Source organism: Zingiber officinale, chromosome 6B (assembly GCF_018446385.1).
Source record: "Zingiber officinale cultivar Zhangliang chromosome 6B, Zo_v1.1, whole genome shotgun sequence".
Lineage (NCBI taxonomy): Eukaryota > Viridiplantae > Streptophyta > Magnoliopsida > Zingiberales > Zingiberaceae > Zingiber > Zingiber officinale.
Genome location: NC_055996.1, coordinates 113792337 through 113816515, shown reverse-complemented (window position 1 = coordinate 113816515; position 24179 = coordinate 113792337). Strand labels below are relative to the sequence as shown.

General features: G+C 34.9%; 1 protein-coding gene and 1 non-coding gene across 7 annotated transcripts; one reads left to right on the top strand and one right to left on the bottom strand.

Moving 5' to 3' along the window:
- LOC121989010 (AT-rich interactive domain-containing protein 4-like) lies at positions 1–17304 on the bottom strand. Of its 6 annotated transcripts, none has more exons than XM_042542786.1 (17): positions 17161–17304; positions 16578–17066; positions 16187–16502; positions 15905–16093; positions 9190–9243; positions 8942–9030; positions 8556–8832; positions 8427–8480; positions 7118–7149; positions 5873–6008; positions 5624–5797; positions 1760–2380; positions 1531–1668; positions 1319–1417; positions 927–1027; positions 757–847; positions 1–363 (listed from the first exon to the last, which is right to left on the bottom strand). In XM_042542786.1, exons 3-17 carry the CDS (start codon positions 16322–16324, stop codon positions 238–240), a joined length of 2319 nt encoding a protein of 772 aa, XP_042398720.1. In that variant the 5' UTR covers positions 16325–16502; positions 16578–17066; positions 17161–17304; the 3' UTR covers positions 1–237. The 6 variants fall into 6 exon arrangements, with proteins under 6 accessions (XP_042398720.1, XP_042398717.1, XP_042398719.1 ...); XM_042542783.1 differs by having other exon boundaries at positions 16187–16406; XM_042542785.1 differs by having other exon boundaries at positions 16187–16402.
- Positions 17305–22158: 4854 nt separating this feature from the next.
- LOC121993468 lies at positions 22159–22290 on the top strand. The gene has a single exon (XR_006115310.1). It is a non-coding gene; the product is annotated as a small nucleolar RNA snoR74 (small nucleolar RNA).
- The last annotated feature ends 1889 nt before the right edge of the window (positions 22291–24179 follow it).

The following is a 24179-nucleotide window of genomic DNA, read 5'->3' as shown; positions in this document are numbered from 1 at the left end:
TTATCTGAAATAACAGCTAAATTATTATATAATAAAGAGAAATAAAGAAGAAGAAAAAATATGTAGATTTTTTAAAATAAACCAAAATAATAATAACAATTACTATAGTGTTTGTCCCTCTGCATTCGTCCTAGATGTCTGACCTAAGCCTAGTAAACAACACAAGGAATTAGCACTCTGAGGAAGTGTAAGCCCTTGCAAAGCTCCTCGTGCAAAATGCCAAGAGGAAAGAAATGATCATGTATGCTCGGAAAGAACAGCAGTGCTGGAGCCTCCATTCACGAGCTTCTGTGATTTCTTCTTAGTGTTTGTGAGACTGCAGTTGGGGCAAATGTACTCCAAGCCATCTGTCTTCGCATAATCCTGTCGAGAAATGTGCAAATTAGACTTGTATTACTGTTCTGTTGGTGACAAATTTTGAGGAAAGGTTTCAAAATAATTGCAATCGATCACAAGAAAATCAAGGGCTTCTAATGTTGATGCATAATATCGATATCAGTGCCCCCGGGACAAAGTTGAGTTGGCTAGTGCGGAGCAGAGTTGCTAACATAGGACAAGAGTTCAAATCTCGGTAAAGTCAAGGAAAAAAAATCCTCCTCCGCATTGGCCAACTACAACTTCCCGATTTACCTCCTCACATATAGTCATGGGGCCGATCTCTGTGAAGCCGCTAGGATGACGGATTCCGCCTTTTACTACCAATGTCAGCCACTAATAGTTGGACTAGTTATGCGAGGATCAAAGAGCAAGAAGAACCTTAAAAGTAGCAAGACCCAGTCGTCTGTCACAGCCAAAATGTGCCCACTCCCCACATAATCCACAATTCACCCAGTCACCAGGAGTGCTACTGCAGAAGAAATAGAATGCAAAATGTCTGAGTTTTGGAGCACGCCATGGAGTTGAGAAAGGAAGTTAGCAAAGCTTACCTGTGACACAACAAGCAACACTCGCCGTCCACATCATCATGTGCTAGCTCATATTCCAAGAGATATGTTTCATAATGTCTTTTTAATGTATTTCCGGCGCCCTGGATCATATGAAGCATTTAAACTCAGTTTTCACTGATCTTTTTATTCATGGCATACAGGCCAACGAGTTACATAGGAAATACACCCATAAACACAACCATTCTTGATGCTGGAATACTGAACGAGCTATATTTAGGAAATAAAAATTTTCCCTAATAGACAAAGATACTGGAATCTCATGTTAAGATATTTTTTCCAGACAAAAATTGTGTTAAAAACACGAGTTCTAATGCATTAGGTTATAGACTAGAAATGATGCCTGCGAAATCATATGAAAATAAAGAACTCACGGTCATTTTATTCGAAATTGTATAGTTTCGCATCTTTGAGAAAACCTGTCCTTTCCAGTTTATGCCATTCCCAACATAAAAGCCTCCCCTTGAAACTACCTACATGGAAACACGTATATGCAGCAAAATTTGAATTCCAGATCAAAAATATATTTATAATTAGCATCAAAATATTATACAGTGCTTCCAAAAGATATAAAAATATACATAACCTCTTTATACAAGTTGAACAGATCTAGACGTTTGGCATTGAGTACAACATCAGGAAACTCAGAAAGTCCTCCTTGAGGAACAAGTCGACTATGTCCTCTGTGGAGTAGAAATTGCATGACATCTTCAAGGAATTCCTCCTAGTTACATACCCATGAAAACAAGGTTAGTAAAAAAAACAAAAACAAAAAACTACTTTATTCAAAGACCACAGAAGGTGCAGAAGCTCACTTCAGAACAATCTTGAATTGGTGATCTATTACATCCATGTTTCTTCAATGGTAAAGGATTTAGAGGTATATTTTGTTGCTTACGAAAAGAATTTGATACAGATTTTCTGTGCACCAAAGGAGTGCGAATAGTATTATGCTTTATGGAAAGTACATTTTGCAGGTTAACTTTTGCCTGGCTTCCATCATTCATATCCTTGTCAACTCCTGAAAAAGGCAACATTTGATGTTGGTGCGAGTGTGGAATGGGCTTCATTGTAGCAATCTTAAATCTTTTATAAGTGCTAGGAATCCCTTCACATGAGCCAACTTGTTTCAAGGCATCGCCATCATGTTTCAGAAAGACTGACCCATCGGTTTCTACAATACGGTTACAGGCATCTGAACCATCCTGTTCAGTTTCTGAAGGTCTGGACCTTTGTTTCCTTGCGGAAGATGAAAGAGCCGGCAGAGGAAGAAAGCATTCAAAGATGTGGCACTCTTTTCTCTGTTGCCGCCAAAAGAAGAGAAGGCGATCAGCATCTTCTTTTTCAAATGATGCAACTGCAACACCTTGTATACTTGCAATGCCAAGTGTAACCAAGCTACGGTGGGATACATCCGAAGCCAGCTGCTTCAAAACCTGTATTGCATCTTTTTCAGATCTGAATCATTCTTATATCAAATTATGGCTTCCAGCAAAGAGGGCAATTAGAAGAAGGTAATGTCATTAATAACTATACAATAAGCATAAGTTTCCAGCAAAATAGAGATTAACAGCCAAAGTTATCAAGATCAGACCTGGTTGCCACTCGCCACGCCCTGCATGCCTATAGTAGATAAAATAAAGCATATCTAGGTGAAAGAAAGGCACTGCAGTGCATGGCTTTTTTAAAAGGTCAAAGGCGCAACAAAAATGTGCCTGGTAATAAACACCCAGTGTTCTTGTTTTACCATGCTATGTTGTTTACCCTTTGGTGTGCATGTTTTTGATTGCCAATTTATCTCTGTTCATTTCCTTGATATCAATCACATGACTAGAAAGGATAAAAAGTAGAAGATATAACATCAAATAATTTGTTTCCATCAGGTAACATGTTCAAGATAATTTAGAATTCAAGAGCTGTATGCATAATAGTGTTGATGATTTTCAGTTAAGATATCTAAATATGATACTTTTACCTGGACGTCTATAATTGGATTAAGAACTGATCGTTCAACAAAAGCCCAATGGCAGACACAGGCCCATTGTCATTTGGTTTGGACTTGGACAATAATAAAAAGCTCAATTAATAGGTCTGGACAGCATTTAAGGTCCGCACAATTACTTTGGATGAGCTAGACCTCACATTTTAATTAATAATATATAATTTTAATTTACAACTAAGTTTACTTGAATTAGTATTTTTGCAGATTTACTATGGAACAGAAAAGTATCTTATATAACCAATTGAAAATATTATCTATAAATAAAGTACCATAAATAAACTATGCATTGTTGGAATAAAGACATACTTTTCTTCATATTATCTTTTCTTTTATAGCCAACTTATTACACCATTAATGTGTTGAAATTTAGGATATTTAGTGGTTGATAAATTCAATGAACAGGTGTGGAGAAATTATGTGATATTAGGATCAGGCTTGGACAAAAAATTAGATTTGATTTTGGGCTGGGTTTGGACCTCGACAAGGGGAAAGTGTAAGTCAATTATGCCTGGTCCATGCAAGACTCAGTCATTCAATAAGCACCTCAAGTTATAATATAAGACTTTGAATATATAGGCAGCAAAAATTTAAATTGATTTGCTTTCTACTAATGAAGTGTTAATGGAGTTGGGAGTTGGTATATGGTTACTTACTACTAAGTGCATATGCAATATGTAGGTGTGTGCGGAAATATATGTGATCCTCATCAAAAAAAAATATTTAAATTTGATTGTATCATTAAATTATAGTTTAACTAGTTGTTAAGAAATTACTTAACATAAGCAATCCATTTAACGAAGAAGGGGAGCCTTAGCACAATGGTAAAGTTGTCATATGACCTAGAGGTCATAGGTTTGAGTTATGAAAACACCCTCTTACAATAATTCGAGTTATGGAAACACCCTCTTACAATGTAAGGTAAGACTGCATATAATAGACCCTTCTCTGAAACCTCGCATTGGCGAGAGGTTCATGCACCGAATTGCGCTTATTTAATCAACGATCTCTAAAAATAATAATAATAATAATAATAATTTAATCATATTAACAGAACTATAGCCTAAATAGGTGCAAAGAAGTTAAATGTAATCAAGCAATAAACATGGTATATATCTCCCACCTAATTCCAAAAATGTTTCCATGATCTGTTAATGCCAAATTGTTTCCTATCAATACCAAAAGCTACATAACACGATGTGGTGATCTATTCTTTTTATCATATAAGTGATCAATTAAACTTATGCCATTTGCCAATAGAATAATTTCCTTTTTATGAAAGCCAATCAATTCTTGCGAGTAAATGACATAATTTAACATAATTATGAGCATTCGGTAAAGTGTAAAAGTTTTAACCTTAGAGCCAAAAAAAAAAAAGACAGTCCGATGCACGAAACTCCCGCTATGCGGGGTCCAGGGGAAGGATCCATTGTACGCAGCCTTACCCTGCTTTTTGCAAAAGGCTATTTCCGGGATTCGAACTCATGACCTTTTGGTCACAAAGCAACAACTTTACCGTTGCGCCGGGAGCCAACGGGAAGAAATTAACTAATGATAATGTTGCATGCAATTTAATTCAGTGCAAAGTTAGCAGTTATGTTTTAATAGAACTCATCTTTCAAAATTGGAGTGGTACCACATCTATTTATATAATTCAATGCACATCATTGATTTAGCAATAATAAAGGTTTGCAAGACTGTTGTTTAGGTCAATACTTCGCAAGTTAACACATAAAAAAATAGTTTTCAAAAGTTTTTTGGTAATCATAATCATAACAATTAATCCTTTGAAAAGGAAAAAAACACCATGCTTACCACATAAGCATGGGCAGTGACATATGTCACACCCCAGGCAACTTCTGTAAACATCAATTGTTTTATCAACAATGATTTATTGATTTCTCATAACCCATATCGTTCCTCCCCACTTTTCCATTTGAAACAAATTGTACTTGGTTTTGTTTCTTGAATTTGAAGAATTTAAAATTTCTTAGTTGAAAGCACTATTTTAGCCTCCATAAGCAGGCATGTGCTTAAGACTCACACCAAGGTCCACAACCTCTTAGTCCGGTTGCATCTAGCGCCTTTAAAAACAATGCTTACAGCTAACAACAAATTCACAATTGCATATTTAGAGGGTAGTAATGTAATGGATAATTTACATTTTGCACTTTCAGAACAAACTTTAGGGATACTGCATCTGTTTTCAATTGCCAGAAACGTCTGTATATCTTTGAACTAATTAGTTGAATAGTCAAGAAAGGTAAGGGGAAAAAAGGGAAAAACAATACTTAAGCATGACAATAGATATAGTAGTTTGATTAAAGGTAGCAAAATAAGAACATACATTAACCAATTTTTTGAAAATATATTATCATTTATCTACTACCTTAAGTATGAAACACATTCAAAGAAGTAAACTAAATTGATGCATTAGTTGCTGAATAAGTTCCTAAATCGCAATCTATTTCTAATGTGACATATCCCGGCATAATCTACAAGGAATTTAAAGGTAATATCTGATGATACTATGTCATCCGATCCCTTTTATGCTGAAGCACATGTAGTGTGAAGATAGAAGTATGATAATTATATATATAATTCCTTTTTCCTCAACTACTTCAAAAGAGATTTTTAAAAGTAAAAGTAATATCTTGTCCTACATCAGAAAGTAATTAACCTGAGCAGCCCACGATGGAATTTTCATCCAAACTTCAAAAACAGAAGCTCCACAAGCAACAGACATAGAAGTCATAGGCTCTGTTGGAGACAACTTGCTTTTGTGAAAATCTGGAAGAGAATGAACTAGCTGATTCTTCTCAATAAGCTCACTTTTAATGTGGTTTTCTAGTAGCTGCAGATAAGTAGAAAACACTTAAGGACAGTAATTTAACCAAATCACAAGATGAACAGCGATGTAAGGTTTTACCTGATCATCAAAACATGTTTGTGCACTGCCTGACACAAGGAGTGAAATGTGTGCTGAACTACTAGTAACAAGATCGCATCGCATGGTAACAACACCACGGGAGAGTGAGCCAGCTTGCAGTGGAGGAGGTGCAGCACTGTCAGAAACATTAGGATAATCCACCAGTCAGCAGCAATGATAAACATCTTATATATGAAGCATAATTACCAAAAGACTTAAACAATGGGGAAACACCACAAAGCAAGCTCGGTACTGCACCAGGAACATAACCATTTCTATGCAGAATAATTTATCTCACATGGGTCGGATATAAGATCTGAATTTCTAATGATAAGCACACAGATTATTTCTTTTATGCATTTTACTTTTGCATATTTTTTTCATCTATTAGTATGAGCCCAGTTATGTTGGCCAACATGAGTCTAGTTAGGTTTATCATTATGTGTCAGACATTGTGTCTACATATGTTTGAGATATTTAATAAAATTTACATTATTATTACTTGTTGCAGTCTTGTATATTCTTTTGTGGTATTATAAGTTATGATATAGTGGTGGATATTGCCATGAGAAAGGAGGTTATCCTTTGTATAGGGACAAGGGTCTACAGGCAGTGGCACTTCTAACGAAGTTGGCTCTCCTCTCCAAGACGAAGACACCGGTAAAGGGCTTCTCTCACGCATTCCAGCAGCTTCTCTCATGCAATCCAGAAGCTCCAACAAGAATGGCTGAGAAGGAGTCCTTATAGGCTTGTAATGAACTCATTAATTCTGACCTGAGTCAAAGCCCCATTCCTCCATACCAATTTTTCTCCTCCTTGCAGAGAGAATCATTTGGTTGAAATGAGAACAAGAATTGATTGAGAAAAATTGTTGATTCATCTAGATTTTTCTCAAACTTTTCATTCTTTTAGTGAGATTATTGTGAGTTTGGATCTTATCTTCACTTTTCTAGTAGCTCTTGAAGACATGACCAGCAGCATATCACTGGAAATTTGATATGCTTTAGCAGATCCAACTAGGACAATCGATATCCAGATCGACCAAATTTGACAATCATGGATCCTGCAAACCATTCTAATTTGCATGCATGACTCTTCAAACTAGAAGTGAATCGCTTGGATAAGTAAAGTTTTTAACAAACAATTGCAAATGGAGAAACCTTAATGCTCATTAAGGTCAGGATTCGGTACCAAGAAAACGCATATAAATTAAATCCAGAGAATTGGAGCAAGTACAACGAATACCTGATTCGGTTGTGAAGTTTACTCCCACGTATCTAAGTCAAAAAATAAAAGGAAGTCAGATAAAGTTGTAGTAGTGAACTTGTGATTCTAAAATATGATGTAAGGCTAGTAGGAATAACACTTAGAACCATTCTGAACTCAATTGTAGTATTTCAGAAACTTCTTTATGTCTGCAAGACAATTCCACTTAAGATCTAGAATTCACATCCATTTGTTCTCTGTACTAACTCAACTCAAAGAAAGGCATCTTGAATATTAAGAACATTTATTTTAAGGACAGTTATGACTGGAGCTCCAAATATTTGTGGTCGACTATGTTAACTTGAATAAAATGAAACAAAATATTTTTGAAAATACTAAAATCTTGAAGAACTAGAAAACTTTCCCTCCAAATGTTGAATCATTGACCAAATGGCAGACACTTTAAGAGTGGAAAATAGATCCTGAAGTTTACTTGTTCTGTAAATGGTCCAGTAAATCACCCTATATTTTTATTGTTGTCATCTCCACTCACCCACAAGCAAATGTGTGCTCAATGCTTACTGTCAAGCAAAAATCAGCTACTTTTGAGCATTCTGATTACCTACACCTCCAGCTCATAAAGAATCAAACTGACTTGAGTGCTAAACTCCTGGAATGAATACTATAATTCCAGGACCTCATAACTTGGTGATAGCTGATACTATTGTGGTAGATTTCATGTATCTTCTATGCACGAATTCTTGCACAGCGTTAAAAACACAAGGCAGTTTGACAATTAGTTCTTTGGTTGATTCTCATATCAAACGAAGAAAATAAATATAGAATAAGGCAATAAGCTATTATGCAAGAGACTCTGCACCAAACTTCCTCATTATACATGGTGTGAATTTGAATGCCACATGTGTAAGTCAGATGCAGAAACTACTGCCAACCTTCTTTCTCAATGGCATTTTCCTCATTCGGCTAGCCAAGACCCTCCCTAATGGTCATCTACTGGATTTTTTAGTCCTTGTAGGAACCTTTGTTTACTTTTCCATTAACATATAAAACATATGAAATGGATATCAAAGCACTATTGCTTGAAGAACAGAAATTTACTTGAGAACTCACTCAACTGAAAAAAAATGTATATCAGGCTATTCATGTTGGCAGCAATGGTATAATATAGTGGGTGATTGTTTAGCTAACAGTCAACTACAATATATAACCATACTCTTACACAAATTCATATAAGTAATATATAGTTATGCTCTCCACCTTCAAAAAATATGAACATATAAACGAGAAAGGCAGAAATAACAGGCAAGCATTAATTCATGATGCTTACTTCAATGTTCAAGAGGGCGTTAAGTCCATCTTCGAAAGAATTCAATAGACATTCCTGAAAAATAGTGTGGTCATGTAAATAGTTGAACAAGCAGCAAGCACTACTTCAAGAGTTAAGTTACCAGCTCACCGATGTGCAAGGTGCTCCACTAATAAGAAACCTCACATCCACATCATCATCATAAATTTTTGTCACAGGAAGGGTATCGAGAGATATATCATTTCCATCCTCTGGAACACTTTCAGGAATTATAGCATTTATTTTAGGAGCGTCACCCAGTAAATGTGGTTCAAATTTATTGTTACAATGTTGATCGTTAGCATGCAAAACAAAATTGTTGCTTTCACAATAGAGGCGAAAAGATGCATGGGCAAGTTGAAAAGCATCCCACGCATGGCAACATGAACTGCATAAGAAAAACCCAAGCACAAGACTTCAATAAGTTTATCTCCTTACAGTCAAAAGGACTTTAATCACTCAAAGTGAAATAGAAAGCTGGAAGCACAGAATAGTACCTCTGCACTACTGACAGTAGTGACTGGTGAAAATGAGAAGCTGCATAAGACGAGAACTCATTCTTCCAGTACATCACGTATGGAATCCCCTGAGAAACAAGATTGCATGATCAATAATTTATCTGCATGAAGATGCCATGAGATCCAATCTTGATGAGTGAAAGTAAAATAACATAAAAACATAAGTTATAGCATTGCAAAATTCTTAACATAGGCATGCAATTGTAAAGCTATGGAATTCCCTCCACCTTAGAATGTAGTGTTTGTGCTATCTTTTCCCCATTAGGAACCTCCAGATAAACCTGTATCCATAATTGCAAATAGAAAAAATGAAACATGGAGGATAAATTTAATATAAAAAATTAATGACAAGTACATGTGGTGTAAAATAACTATGGTATCTATTGCAAGGAAAAAGATGGACTAGAATAAGCAGATCTTATCTTCAACAAAATGAACATCATGAAGAAATAATATAATATAATATATGCTCAGATAATGGATCTCCAAAACCCAACTTAGTTTCTTTATCGGCATATGATAATCATCAAGGTTCTAAAATTCGTTAGGCACTAGACGGACATCAGACCAGCACCTAGTGCCTAGGCCATCAAGGCGGGGACTAGGCGCTGCTAGGCGGATTTCAAGGAATCAACATAAATTACATAATAAATTACATTCTATAACTCCAATACAGTAACATCAAATTTAAAATGAGTTCAAAATTACACAACTAATAAAATATTATAAATTTATTCTACTTCTCCTTCATAATTTTCAACAACTTATTCTTCATCGGACACAAACTTAATATCATCATTGTGATCGTCCTCTTCTTCTTCGAATGCAAAATCATTCTCGTGAAGTTCTCTCACTCTAGAGCTTCTTCGAGGTTGTAGATTTTCTTCATCAACCATTTGCCAAGTGATCCCAGAACCTGATTTAACTTCATCATCTACCCCACTATCCATAATCCAACCTTATGCATTTGAAGCATCTTTTGCAAGAAGAACATCAACATTCCTTTCTTTCTCTCTATTTTTTTTTTCAACAATCTAGCATTAAATTGGACAAATACTAGATTATTCAACCTGTTGACATCCAGCCTATTTCTTTTCTTTATATGAATCTTAATAAAAAAAACGAAAATAAACATTATAGTTAGTAACATGAATATAAACTTTAAAAATTAGTACTTTAATTAAAAACTTAAAATTTAAGCTTATTCCTTCAAATGCACTTCAATTTCTTTCACACTCAGATGAACTTGTAGTTAATGAAAGTATCCTTAAAGTCACTCTTAGTAAGTTGGGTGTGTGAGCACCATAGGTACTCTACCATGCACATGGATCAAATGTATCATCATTTTTATACATGCTTTTGCTGCCAATGTTTACCCAAATAACCCAATCTTGTCTCTATATTTTGCATATTTCTTTTAATAATTGTATCTTGTAGAACAAACTCATCGGCATGCAAAATTTCTATGCATTCAAAAATCCTCATCACGACCTCCTCATAAAGAGCAATAGAACTATCTTTATAGTAAAAATAGATATTCAACAAAAAAAAAGACAGTGGTATGCAATGATGTATCAAGTCTATCCTTCATTTTTGACTCAATAATCACTATGATAGGCTGATAATTTGATTCCACGTTGTTCAAAGCCACCTTGATTTCTTCTTTAACTTGAAGAAGCTCCCCATATAGAAACCCAATGACTTTCTATCTCCATCTACCAATCGAAGAATTATTACCAAAGAAGCAAATATTTTCAAACAAAGTGTCACACCATTCCAAAAGCTCATGGAGTAAGTCAATTTTCCTTTGTTTTTGACCATTTACATTTCTGCCACGTATCACCTGTAAACATGGCCATTAAACTAGATTTTTTTTTCAATCAAACTCTGTAATGTGATGAAATTTGATGCAAACCTGATAACTTCTGATCGTACTATGTCTCTCTTCTTCATGAAACTTCTCATCAATGACAAAGTCTTATGGTAAGCATAAATGAAAATGGTAAAAAATTTAGCTTGCTCAATAACCTTTTTATATTGTGGAACTTGCCAATACTTTCAAGCATGAGATTAGTAGTGTGAGTTGCACAAGAACTCCAAAAAATCCCATGCCACTTTTCTCTCATCAATTTAGCTACAGTCATATTATTGGTGGCATTGTTGTTATAGGGGTGTCAATTCGGGTGGGTCGGGTCGGGTTGGGTCGGGTTGAGTTTTTTTTTTTTTTTTTTTAACCCAACCCGAACCCGACCTAAACCCGAGTTCAACCCAAAACACCTCAACCCGAACCCGAACCCGATCAACCCGAACCCGACCCATATAACCCGAAAATCTGATTCAAAACGACTTTTTTGGGCTATTTTCCCTATAATTTTTCACTTTTATCTCAATACTCCATCATTATCATACAAATATGATATTAATATACATAAAAACATCTAAATTTTTAAAATAAAATTTGATTTAACCCCAAAAAGACCCACAAAATCCTATATTTAAGCCAACCCGGGTCAACCCGGGTCAACCCGAACCCAACCCGACCCAACCCGAAATTTTTTTACTCTTCAACCCTCCAACCCGAACCTGATTTTTTTCGGGTCGACTCGGGTTGGGTCGTCGGGTCGGGTTCATTTTTGACACCCCTATGTTGTTACAATCTAAACAATATTCTGATCACCTACTTGTTCAACACACTTGTCAACATACTCAAAAATAAGTTCATGTGCCTCATTTGAAGACTCCTTAAACTCTAAAAAATATAGTACCCTCCTTGCAATTAAGCACACAAATCTAGGATGCTTCTTTTTCTATCACTCCATGCATCTATCATGATCGAGCATCCATTCTTTGCCCATTCTTTTTTCATGTTTCTTCAGTAGTTGCTTTGTTCTTTCAACTTCGACTTCACAAGTAGCTCCCTAATTTGATATTGAGTTGGAGACTTGAATATTGGTCCAAATTGACCCATTGTTTCCATTAGTTGCTTGAAGCTATCATTATCAACAACATTACATGGGATTCCATTTTCATAAACTCATCTCCCAACATATTATTGAACTTGTTGAGTTATCTCTTTGAAAAGAGCCTCATTTATATTTTTTGGCAAAACACTTTACTCCCACTTGAACCTATATTTTGTGGAGAAATCATCGATGCATATCTATCCATGGGGCCAAATGAAAAAAGTTTTTTAAGTCCATCTATCCCTTCAATTCTATTACCTTCTTCATCTAGAGGAATATTCACCTCTGCTCTACAACTCTCTTCTTCTATTCTTTTGTTATTCTTTCTGTTCCTTCTTTCTAAATTAGTCCGTTTGCACTTATTGCAATCTTCTTGAGATGTTTTTTTGACAACCAGATACATTCCCAGGCATATTTCCAATGTGCTCCTTGATCCTATAAACTCCACCTGACATTATTTTCCCACACAACTTGCATTTAACTTTGTCGAGGTTCTTAGGATCATTCAAAACCCCGAACTCTCATCCGATGTCTGTTGACTTTTCTCTTAAGAATCTTATATTCAGGTTGAGTGACGGATGTCGTCGAAAATGAATTGCTTGACATTGTTACCTATTGTTAATCACTTCATCAGTTAATTGTAATAACCCAAAAAGATATTTAATAATAAAATTAGCAACTTTGAAGCTATGTGATTTAATCATCTGATTCATCTTATCCACCATTTTTCTCACAAATTTATTGAACCTTTGATATTTAACAAGTAAAAGACCCTGCTCCAACTTTAATTGAATTCATAAATCACTTTAATATTGGTCCAAATTGACCCATTGTTTCCATTAGTTGCTTGAAGCTATCATTATCAACAACATTACATGGGATTCCATTTTCATAAACTCATCTCCCAACATATTATTGAATTTGTTGAGTTATCTCTTTGAAAAGAACCTCATTTATATTTTTTTGGCAAAGCACTTTACTCCCACTTGAACCTATATTTTGTGGAGAAATCATCGATGCATATCTATCCATGGGGTCAAATGAAAAAAGTTTTTTAAGTCCATCTATCCCTTCAATTCTATTATCTTCTTCTTCATCTAGAGGAATATTCACCTCTGCTCTACAACTCTCTTCTTCTATTCTTTTGTTCTTCTTTCTGTTCCTTCTTTCTAAATTAGTCCGTTTGCACTTATTGCAATCTTCTTGAGATGTTTTTTTGACAACCAGATACATTCCCAGGCATATTTCCAATGTGCTCCTTGATCCTATAAACTCCACCTGACATTATTTTCCCATACAACTTGCATTTAACTTTGTCGAGGTTCTTAGGATCATTCAAAACCCCGAACTCTCATCCGATGTCTGTTGACTTTTCTCTTAAGAATCTCATATTCAGGTTGAGTGACGGATGTCGTCGAAAATGAATTGCTTGACATTGTTACCTATTGTTAATCACTTCATCATTTAATTGTAATAACCCAAAAAGATATTTAAAAATAAAATTAGCAACTTTGAAGCTATGTGATTTAATCATCTGATTCATCTTATCCACCATTTTTCTCACAAATTTATTGAACCTTTGATATTTAACAAGTAAAAGACCCTGCTCCAACTTTAATTGAATTCATAAATCACTTTAATATTGGTCCAAATTGACCCATTGTTTCCATTAGTTGCTTGAAGCTATCATTATCAACAACATTACATGGGATTCCATTTTCATAAACTCATCTCCCAACATATTATTGAATTTGTTGAGTTATCTCTTTGAAAAGAACCTCATTTATATTTTTTTGGCAAAGCACTTTACTCCCACTTGAACCTATATTTTGTGGAGAAATCATCGATGCATATCTATCCATGGGGTCAAATGAAAAAAGTTTTTTAAGTCCATCTATCCCTTCAATTCTATTACCTTCTTCTTCATCTAGAGGAATATTCACCTCTGCTCTACAACTCTCTTCTTCTATTCTTTTGTTCTTCTTTCTGTTCCTTCTTTCTAAATTAGTCCGTTTGCACTTATTGCAATCTTCTTGAGATGTTTTTTTGACAACCAGATACATTCCCAGGCATATTTCCAATGTGCTCCTTGATCCTATAAACTCCACCTGACATTATTTTCCCACACAACTTGCATTTAACTTTGTCGAGGTTCTTAGGATCATTCAAAACCCTGAACTCTCATCCGATGTCTGTTGACTTTTCTCTTAAGAATCTCATATTCAGGTTGAGTGACGGATGCCGTTGAAAATGAATTGCTTGACATTGTTACCTATTGTTAATCACTTCATCAGTTAATTGTAATAACCCAAAAAGAGATTTAAGAATAAAATTAACAACTTTGAAGCTACGTGATTTAATCATCTGATTCATCTTATCCACCATTTTTCTCACAAATTTATTGAACCTTCGATATTTAACAAGTAAAAGACTCTGCTCCAACTTTAATTGAATTCATAAATCACTTTAAAATTTATTTTTTGTCTCAATCTCCAATATTATCAGCCAAAATAAATAACAGAACAAGATGCTTAAACAGAAACAGTAAGATAAAGATGAAGTTTAGTGCTAGCCGCTAGGACAAACTAACAAATCGATTTTCTTGTTGGACCAAAGTTTAGGGCTTACAAAACTTAAGCCCGACACAAAAAAAAAGATTACATTTCAATTTGTTTTTTTAATTGGGCTTTAAATTTAAAAGCCCAAACTAAAAAAAATATGAAAACCTTGGACTATTTCTACAGCACCTAGACAATTTGGCCGATTAGTCGATGCCTAGGGTCGCCTAATCCTGCCTAGGCGTCAAGGCCACCTAGGCTGGCCGACTAATATATTTTCAATGAGGTTGGTTGGCGCCTAGCACCTAGACAGCCGCCTAGGCCGATGTTTAGAACAATGATAATCATATATTATGCACCCATAAGACTTGTGCATCCTAAACAAAATCAGTGTGCATGTGCAGGGTAGAGGCAAAATAATGGATGCTCAAAGGAATGCCAGACGTTGAATAGGATGCATCAGAATATAAGGGGTACTAATCATGATTTAAAGTATCAAGCCATGCCAGCCAGCACAATGAAAATTTCTTGTTCCACTAGAGGACCAAGACGCATACAATTAGCAATGCCACAAAATTTCTGTACAATAACACCAAAGTTTAGCAATGAAGATGTATGTCCAGTGATAGAAATTGAACATGATTTCATATTTAAAAACATTCACATAACCTTACAGATTTTTATTTACAGGTAATCAACCTCATCAAGGAGCAGGAGCATACAACATAAGGAGACAACAAAACCAATGCCCTCCCAATATGATCCAAGAAATAATGAGAAAATAACTAGTATAATCCCTATGAATTGCACTTGTTTCGTTTATGCATCGATTGCACTAGTAGTTAGAAATTTGTAAGAGATGTATACAAAAAACTTTCAAGTTCAGGTTGGATAATAGTCAATGATTTAGATCTAGGTATGTGTCACCATATCCAATCATGTCCCATTCTGAAACATTGTTAGGATATGGCCCATCCTGATACACCATATGCAATTAGATGCAGCCCTAGATGCTCCCCAATGTTGCATCATGTTTGATGTGGGATTGAATATGCAACAGATGAAGATCCACCGGCAAAGAGCAGCAGTGACAACGACACAAAGCAGCTTGTAGGTTTGCTCCTCTCTCCATTTGGCTAGACAGCTATATACAAACAAAAGAAAGGAGGCAGCAAATGAAAGAGAAAATAGAAATGAAGCACAGGAAGAAGGATAGAAGGAAGAAGGTGCAAGAAGGGGAAGAAGTAGGAGCATTGGAAGAACTAAACAAGGGATAGAGAAGGTCTAAGGTAGCAACCTTAAAGGTGAAGACTGAAGCAGTATTCAGTCCAGGCAGGAACCTAACAAATGGCTCCTTAAACAATTAAGTTAAACGTGTAGATAAAATTAGCATAAGTTCTGATGCTATAAGAACTACTCACTATTGTGGGTGGAGGAGCGATGAGAGAAGCGAACATCTCAGGCTCTGAAACATCAAGGTCTGCCCAAACAAGATGCCCAATTTCTTCCTCATTTTCAAGTTGCTGCCCCTGGAAGAACAGGATATTTGGCTCCAATGATTTCTGAGCATCACGAAAACTATCTGGTGTCGGATTAAAAAGTGTATGGACCTGCATTATACAAGTTAATCACTAACAAAAAAAAAAGTAAGAAAAAAAGAAGCACGAAAACAAGCTTTCATGAAATTGAACAGAAGTACAAACCTCAATTCGCCCTGACGAAAGAAGTTCAGGAAACGGGTAGAGACGCTGACACTTCACCTCCTGCCTGTCAGCGAACTTCCCGCATAAAACCGCAATGAGCCTACAAGATTGCTTCGAGGATCCTCGAGATTGATACATCCTTCCTATGTATGATGAAAGGATTCACGATTCAAGCAAGCTCGTCTTTCTCTCACTACAAACCTCCTTACGCCCAAGCTAACTGACGGCGACAAGGAGAAAACACGAATACTTAGCAGTGAAAATTGCAAGTGAAAACCCTAAATCCTTTATGAATCCACTGGTACTCCTTTGTATTCTCCTCGCAAAAGTACAAAAAGCGAGATCCTAAATACAAGACCCAAAATCGAGTAAATCCTTATCAAAATCCTACCTTTTCTACTTGCAATCTCGGCAAGTCCTCCTCCAGCAGAATCTAGATCATAGGCTCATCCAAAAGGATTGGCGACTTCCAAAAACATTCGGGAAGGGAAAGGAGATCAGCCACGCCGAAACGAAGAGTAAAGTCGACAAAAATTAAAGATATTCAAACCCACGCCCAAATCGGAACCCTAATAATCTCCAATGTCGGAGTCAAACAAAATCCATGTTTGTGTCGACTTTAGCGAAAAAAAATAAATGACTAAAATGGATCGTTGAAAAAAAAGAGTAAATAATGAATTAGAAACAGGTACCGGAGGGAACAAAAAAGGGTAATAAAAGACTCAGAATTAAACAGAATAAATTGTTAAAGAGGAGGTGGGAGTTTCGATGGCTGGATTGCAATCAAGGTCTGGATCTTTCTTTTTCTTTCTCTTCTTTTTTTGGCTTTTCCCAATCCGATTCATGACTGCTTGATGTTGCAGTATTATTGCGGCTCCGACTGCACGGAACAGAACAAAAACAAAAAAAAATAGAAACTTTTAATTCAATTCAAATTATAATAATGAGGACTTGGACATCGGAATCGAGCGTACGATGATAAATTTGGGCTTCGACATGGATCGCTGGAGTGGATGATGTTACGGGGAATGTTCTTGGTCTCATTGATGGAGGCTGCGAAGCACGTGCTGATGATCTTGGACCAAACAAATGAGGATTTTAATCAGAATACACAGTCTACTGGCATGTTTCTCATAACTGAGTTCCCACGGGGAGGTATTCATTACGTTAAAAGGCGACAATTTTACTATAATAAAATAAAAGATTAATTTTTAGTGAGTATATGTTATAAAAAACAAAATTCTCACACCCTCTAATTACTTTGAGAGTTGAATATAAATTAATTTTATGATTTATCTACTTTAACCTAATCAGAAGACGACACATGCAAAATGATTTTAGATTTTGTTGATTTATTACATGATAATTTTATTGAAAAAATTTTATTGAAAAAATTGAAGTCATGATATTTTTTTCACTCAAGATTAGGTTTCTATATCAGATGTTATACTTCTGGCTTCAAGAGTATTCATATGGCAACATATCACATATGCATGCGTTAATCGAAATCTTTCACTCAAGATTAGGTTTCTATATCAGATGTTATACTTCTGGCTTCAAGAGTATTCATGTTTTGCATATGCATGTGTTAATCGAAATCTTTAGGGATGATTTTGTACTATAATTTGGAGGAACTTTAGAACATCCCTGGAGAACTTTAGTACAGTAGCTAATAGGGTGACTTTAGAAGCATATGTATAAGCTTGTAATGAGAGACAGGATTTTATCCCCAGGGCGTAGCACAGCTGGGACACATGGTTTCATGGTCGAGAGGTCCAGGGTTCGATCATCGGGGTGTCATTGTCTGAGGTTAGCGTCCGTGTCATGTACTTTCAGTTATATACCTGTATTTACCTCCCTCCATATCTGTGAGATCGACTCCAAAAGATCGCTAATGTGACCATTCTATATTTTTTTATAATGAGAGACAGGAAGTTTGATATAAGCATAATTACTTTTATACTATAATATTTCTCATAACTTAAATATGAACCAAGACGTTTAGAAAGAATAGAATCATTTTTGTTACCCAATCTCCATATTAATAACTTATTTAAATCAAATATAAATATTTAAGTAAAAATTTATATATTATTATTATTATTATCACAAATATAAATAAATTTAATTAAATTAAAATTTTTAAATTGATCAAAATTATTTTTATGGGATCAAAATAACTTCACCATTGTTATAGTAACTATATTATAATTACTATACCATCGTAACATTATATCACACTTATATTAATTATGATTATAACTATTTTAAAATGATTTTAATACAATTAAATTAATTTTATCAAATTGATAAACAGTATTTTGATAAAATAAAATAATTTTACTTTTATATTATAGAAGAAAAAATTACTATACCGATATTAAAATAAATATATTTTTAAAATAAAAAATACAATATAATGTTATTTTAATATTTTTTTTTAAATATACTTAATATCCTTATAATTTTTACTCGATATTTTTTCACTAATATAAAATATAATATTTTATATTATGTGACAATAATAAGGTGAGTATTAAATTAAAATCTAAATTAATTAAAATGAACAAATTGAATTATTTTTTTCCAAACTAATCGAACCAATTGAATTTTCTAATAAACACGGAATAAATCGATAAAATAACAATTAATTGGATCAAAAATTAACTTAATCAAAATTTTCTAATTAAAATTGAAAATTCATTATAAAACATTATAGTGCTTAAATCAAATTTATCATAATTGATTTTTTTACCCGTTCATTTTTTATTTTGATTTTTTATTTAATGAATAGTAAATTTTAAAATTAAACCTAATTACCCAAATAAACTAATTTTTTAAATAAAATTTTAAAATAATTAAACTGAATTTTTAAATTTGGTCAGTCTATTTTGTTTAACTAAATTTTTGCTCACCTTAATTAAAGTTGCATAAATATTAAAATTTTAAATTAATAAAATAATATCTTATTTTATGTCGCGCTTCGATTGCTTGTTTTGATAAAGTTGTTAAAGCGAAAAATACTGAAGTAACTCTCACAACACTAATATAAGGGATTTATTTGGTATTCATCTCAAAAAAAGGTAACTAATTCAAGAATCCGACCCTCACTCATCCACTATGAAATAACTCATTCTCGGTAACTGCCGAAGGCATAGAAGCCTTGTACAAGCTCACACACACAAATATACAAGAGGAATGAAATACAAGTTAATACAATATCAAATCTTACAAGATATGCAAAACCCTAGTTTACTTCTTATTCTTGTATGGAACGCCTCTTGACATTGGAAGTGCAGCAACACTTTGCTCCAAGAAAGCTTCAAGAACTAGCGTGAACCTGTGAGAACAATAGCAAGAAGAAGTGGAGAAAGAAGGGTTATCGAATTGCTGTGAGGAAGAAGGCTTTTGAGTATTTCCTTCGTAACGGTCACATCACAATCGATTGGGAAGACTTGAATCGATCGGTTGATCGATTTAGAGCGCCTCTGTGCTCTGCTGGAAAAGGCCTTAATCGATAAGCTGATCGATTCATCCTTTATCGCGACTCACGCGATTTCCATCTCCCCAATTGATTGGTCAATCGATTGGCGGTGCCTGATCGATCGGCTAATCGATTGGGAGCTCCTCTATGGTCGCGATTTTACTTCCCAATCGATTGGTTGATCGATTGGGTCATCCTTCACTCGCACACACAACCAATTGATCGACTAATCGATTGGACTACGGTCCAATCGATTGGTTGATCGATTGGCCTCCCTTTGACTTACTTAAATCAAGTATAGGATCTCAAATTCCAATCTCCAGTCAACTGTGACATGTTGGAACTCCTCATGCCTAGCATCCGGTCAACCTTAACCTGCTGGGACTTCTTTACCAAGTGTCTGGTCAATTCTTTGACCCACTTGGACTTTTCTCCTCGTGTTAAGTGTCCAGTCAACCTTGACCCACTTGAACTTGTCATCTCGTGTCGAGTGCCCAATCCTCGTGCCAAGTATTCGGTCAATCCTTTGACCTACTTTGGCTTACCAACACCAGATGTTTGGTCAACCTTGACCCACATGGATCTCCACATGCCTAGTTTCATTCACCATGTCTTTCCATCTGTCTAGCTTCACTCACTAGGACTTTTCATTTGTCTAGTTTCACTCACCAGAACTTTCTATCTGTCTAGCTTCATTTACTAGGACTTTCACCTAGGTTCACTCACTAGGATTTTCTCACTGCCTACTTCACTCACCGAGGCTTTCACCTGCCTAGCTTCACTCACTAGGTCTTTCACCCAACTTCATTCATCAGGATTTTTCAACTGGCTGGTTTCACTCACCAGGACTTGTAAGTCAAGTATCTAGTCAACCTTGACATACTTGATTCTTCTTCACATCAAACTGGTCATCCCTTGACCAGAGGGGAATTACATCAACAAACTCCCCAATCGGACAATCGCATCTGCAATCTCCCTATATTGTCAAACATCGAAACCCAAATATTAAGACTCAAACTTGAGTCAACTCAAATTTAGTCAACCTGATCAATTTTGACCCAGGAGATATTGTACCAACACTGATCACCCATACTCCAATTCAGGCAAGTACCAGCACAAATGAATGAGATTTTCTCAGCACATCCTCATTATTAAGAGAGATCCATAATCCATTTTGAAACTTAAAAAATAAGCTCTAATCACAATAAAAAAGATCTTACATTTCTAACCAAATTATCTATTAAACTTTTTTTTGTTAATTGGGTCAATCATAAATCTATCTTAGATTACCACAACAGTATAAATCTTATAAACAAATCAAGCAAATGTTAGGAGAATACCAAATGTCAATATAAACAAAGCAGGGTAGAAGAGATCAGATTGACCTAATGTCAATATAGCCATCATGCCGGTTATCAAATTATAAGAAAAAAATTCATCATAATCTCAACACATAAGTGATCCAAGAGAAAGAAAATACAAGCTAATAAATAATATTCATATTAAAACAAAGAGATAATGTAATCATCATATTGGTTATCAATTTCGAATTAAAAAAATTATAAAATAATCTTCATATTCACTCTTATTCCATAAATCTTTCAAATTTAGGGAAAAGGACAGTGATTAATGGTCATAAAAAACTTAATTAGATATGCAAAAAGAAAAACAACAAATAAAAAATAAAGACAGAATATAAGTAAAATTGAAAAATTCTATCAAAAGTTGCCGATCAAACAAATGAGAGAAACAATAAATCAGACCTGAAATAAGAGGAAATAGATATAAGATTATGCCCATGTCCACTCGTGATGATAATGTAATTCCATGAATCGGCCCACAAATTTAAGATCAATCTATAAAAGTAGCAATCATCCAACAGAAATTTAAAATCGAAGTTCTTAATTAAAAAAAAGGAGACGCCTTCTTCTTTAATCTTCCTAAGTTCAAAGACGGCTCTTCTTCTTTAATTTGCTAAGTCATCCGTCATCAGCAAACAAAATGTGTTTACCTGCCCACATGGACAACCCTCCATATGGTTCGCCAGTGGGAGGATCGGAAGGTACACCGGATGATTCGACAGTAGGATAGGAACGTGGGATCGCTAATTTAGCAATTGAATTTTATTTTGGTTGTTTTTGATTGCTAATTAATGATTAAAATTTTAAGTTCGGTGATTAATTAGTGTCTGAATATTATTCGTAATTTACCTTTCTCTTGTAGTTTATTTTCTGATTTTTTTTATTCGATCCTAACATCCTTCCTTGATCTATCTTCTGTTTTTGTTGTTTGAATCATTAGTTTGTGTTGTTTAATTTAAGTTTACTTCCGAGACCTGTTGCTCCATTTATGTGCTCTTTAATTTATTTTTTGTTTATTTTATTATGAATTTGCCATCAAATTTAATTTATTTTTAATATTATTCCAGTTCATAAAAATTTTAGACAAATATATTGAAGATAAAATCTTAAAACCCTTAAGAGAAAAAAAAAATGCTGATTGGTATTCTCTTAAACAAGTTTCACGTTTACTTTAGTTATATCATACTAATTGTTATTGGATGAACCTTAGCAAATTATTTTTTTTCATTGCATAAGGTTCACAAAACAATGAGACATTAATTTTGGTAAATTATTTGAAACATTTCACTTACAACTTTTTACTGAATTTGAAACATTTACTAATAAGAGTGAATATGATGATTGTTTTATAATTTTTTTTTAATATGAAATTCAAAATTAATAATCAATATATGGTTAGAGCACTATTGGTATCTCTTTCAAATGATTACCTATTCAAGAAAGATAAGGGGAAAAAACAGAAAGCAAGTATGATAATAAAAAATAATCATATTTATATGTGGTTGTCATAGTTTGTTCTAGATTATATGAAGAAAAGTAAATGATAAATTTATAGTCTCAAATTAACTAAAGAATAGAAGGAATTTATTTTTGTCTGAAGACATATGTCCAAAAGAAAAGTAAGTATGTGGTAAGATGAAATTACTCGCCCCCAGTGTTTTTGTTGCACCCGACCCAAGGTCATCATGCAAAAGAAAAGTAAGTATGACCATAGATATAGTAGTTTAATTAAAGGTGACATAATAAGAATAAACATTAACCAATTTTTTGAAAATAGATTATCATTTATCTATTAGCTTAAGTATGAAACACATTCAAAGAAGGAAACTAAGTTGATGCCTTAGTTGCTGAATAATTTCCTAAATTGCAATCTATTTTTAATGTGTTATATCCGAGCATAATCTACAAGCTAAGTAATTTAAGGATAATATATGATGATACTATGTCATCCCTTTTATGTTGAAGCACATGTAGTGTGAAGCTAGAAGTGTAATAATTATATATAATTCCTTCTTCCTCAATTACTTAAAAAAAAAAAAAAAAGATTTTTAAAAAGTAAAAGTTGCAGGGATATTTGACATAAAAGAATAATTGTACATAGCAAAAAAAGTTGATCCCTCTAGATATTCATACGAATATAATATACAAAATTTGATCGAGTTGTTATCTTTGTTGTGTGAACGGTATAATCCTGACAGTAACTTTGATTCAATATATCTTAGCATGATCAGAGTGGTCACGTCTCTTCGATATCCACACGAACACGTCTTTCATTCATCTTACAAACTCAGCCTTCTAAGAAGAACCACCTTCGTTATGCTAGCAACAACAAGGGTGCTCGGCCAAGGGAAGAAGAAGAAGATCAAGTATCTCACACGAAAATTTCACTCAAAAAGTTTTTTTATATTCATCCAATGAATACCAAGGGTTTGTCTTTTGGTCTTCTTCCATTAATGATGAATTAATCTCCATTAATATTCTTAATGGGTTAGATTTTAGTATATTTGGATTAACCATTAATCCAATAACCCAACGAATCTAATCCATTAATCCAATGAGTTTTGATCCTGTCCGAACCAGGAGTCAACGGACACTGGCACGTGGCGCTCCCTGCTGGGTCCTCGAGCGCTCCGGCGAACCTGCAGTAAAACCGAGCCGGGGGGGGGGGGGGGGGGTCCCGGCGACGACCCTCCGACGCTCAAGTCAGGCGAGGAATATCGAATAGGTGGCCTCAAGATGAAGATTTGCATACCTCCGGTGAAGAAATGGAGACCTTATATAGACCCCTCGAAAAAGTCTGGGCGCGCCAATCAAAGTAACCACCTGCATTTGACCATGCCCAAGTATGGGTCTGTCAGAAGGGCCATGCCCAGATATGGATCCATCAGAAAGACGTCCATGAGGCCATACTGCTACTGTATCAACCTTTCCATGATGTGACGGCAAGATCCTCCATCGTGCGATCTTGTGTACGACCTAATCATCAGACATGCTTCTGCTGATATCCCATATCCCGAGCCGAGCGCATAGGCCGCTCGGCCACCTTTGTACCCTCGCCCTTATCTGGGCCAAACGGACAACCCGCTCGGCCCTTTGGTCCCAGCCGAGCGGACTCCCGCTCGGCCCTTCGATCCTCCTGCCTTGGCGT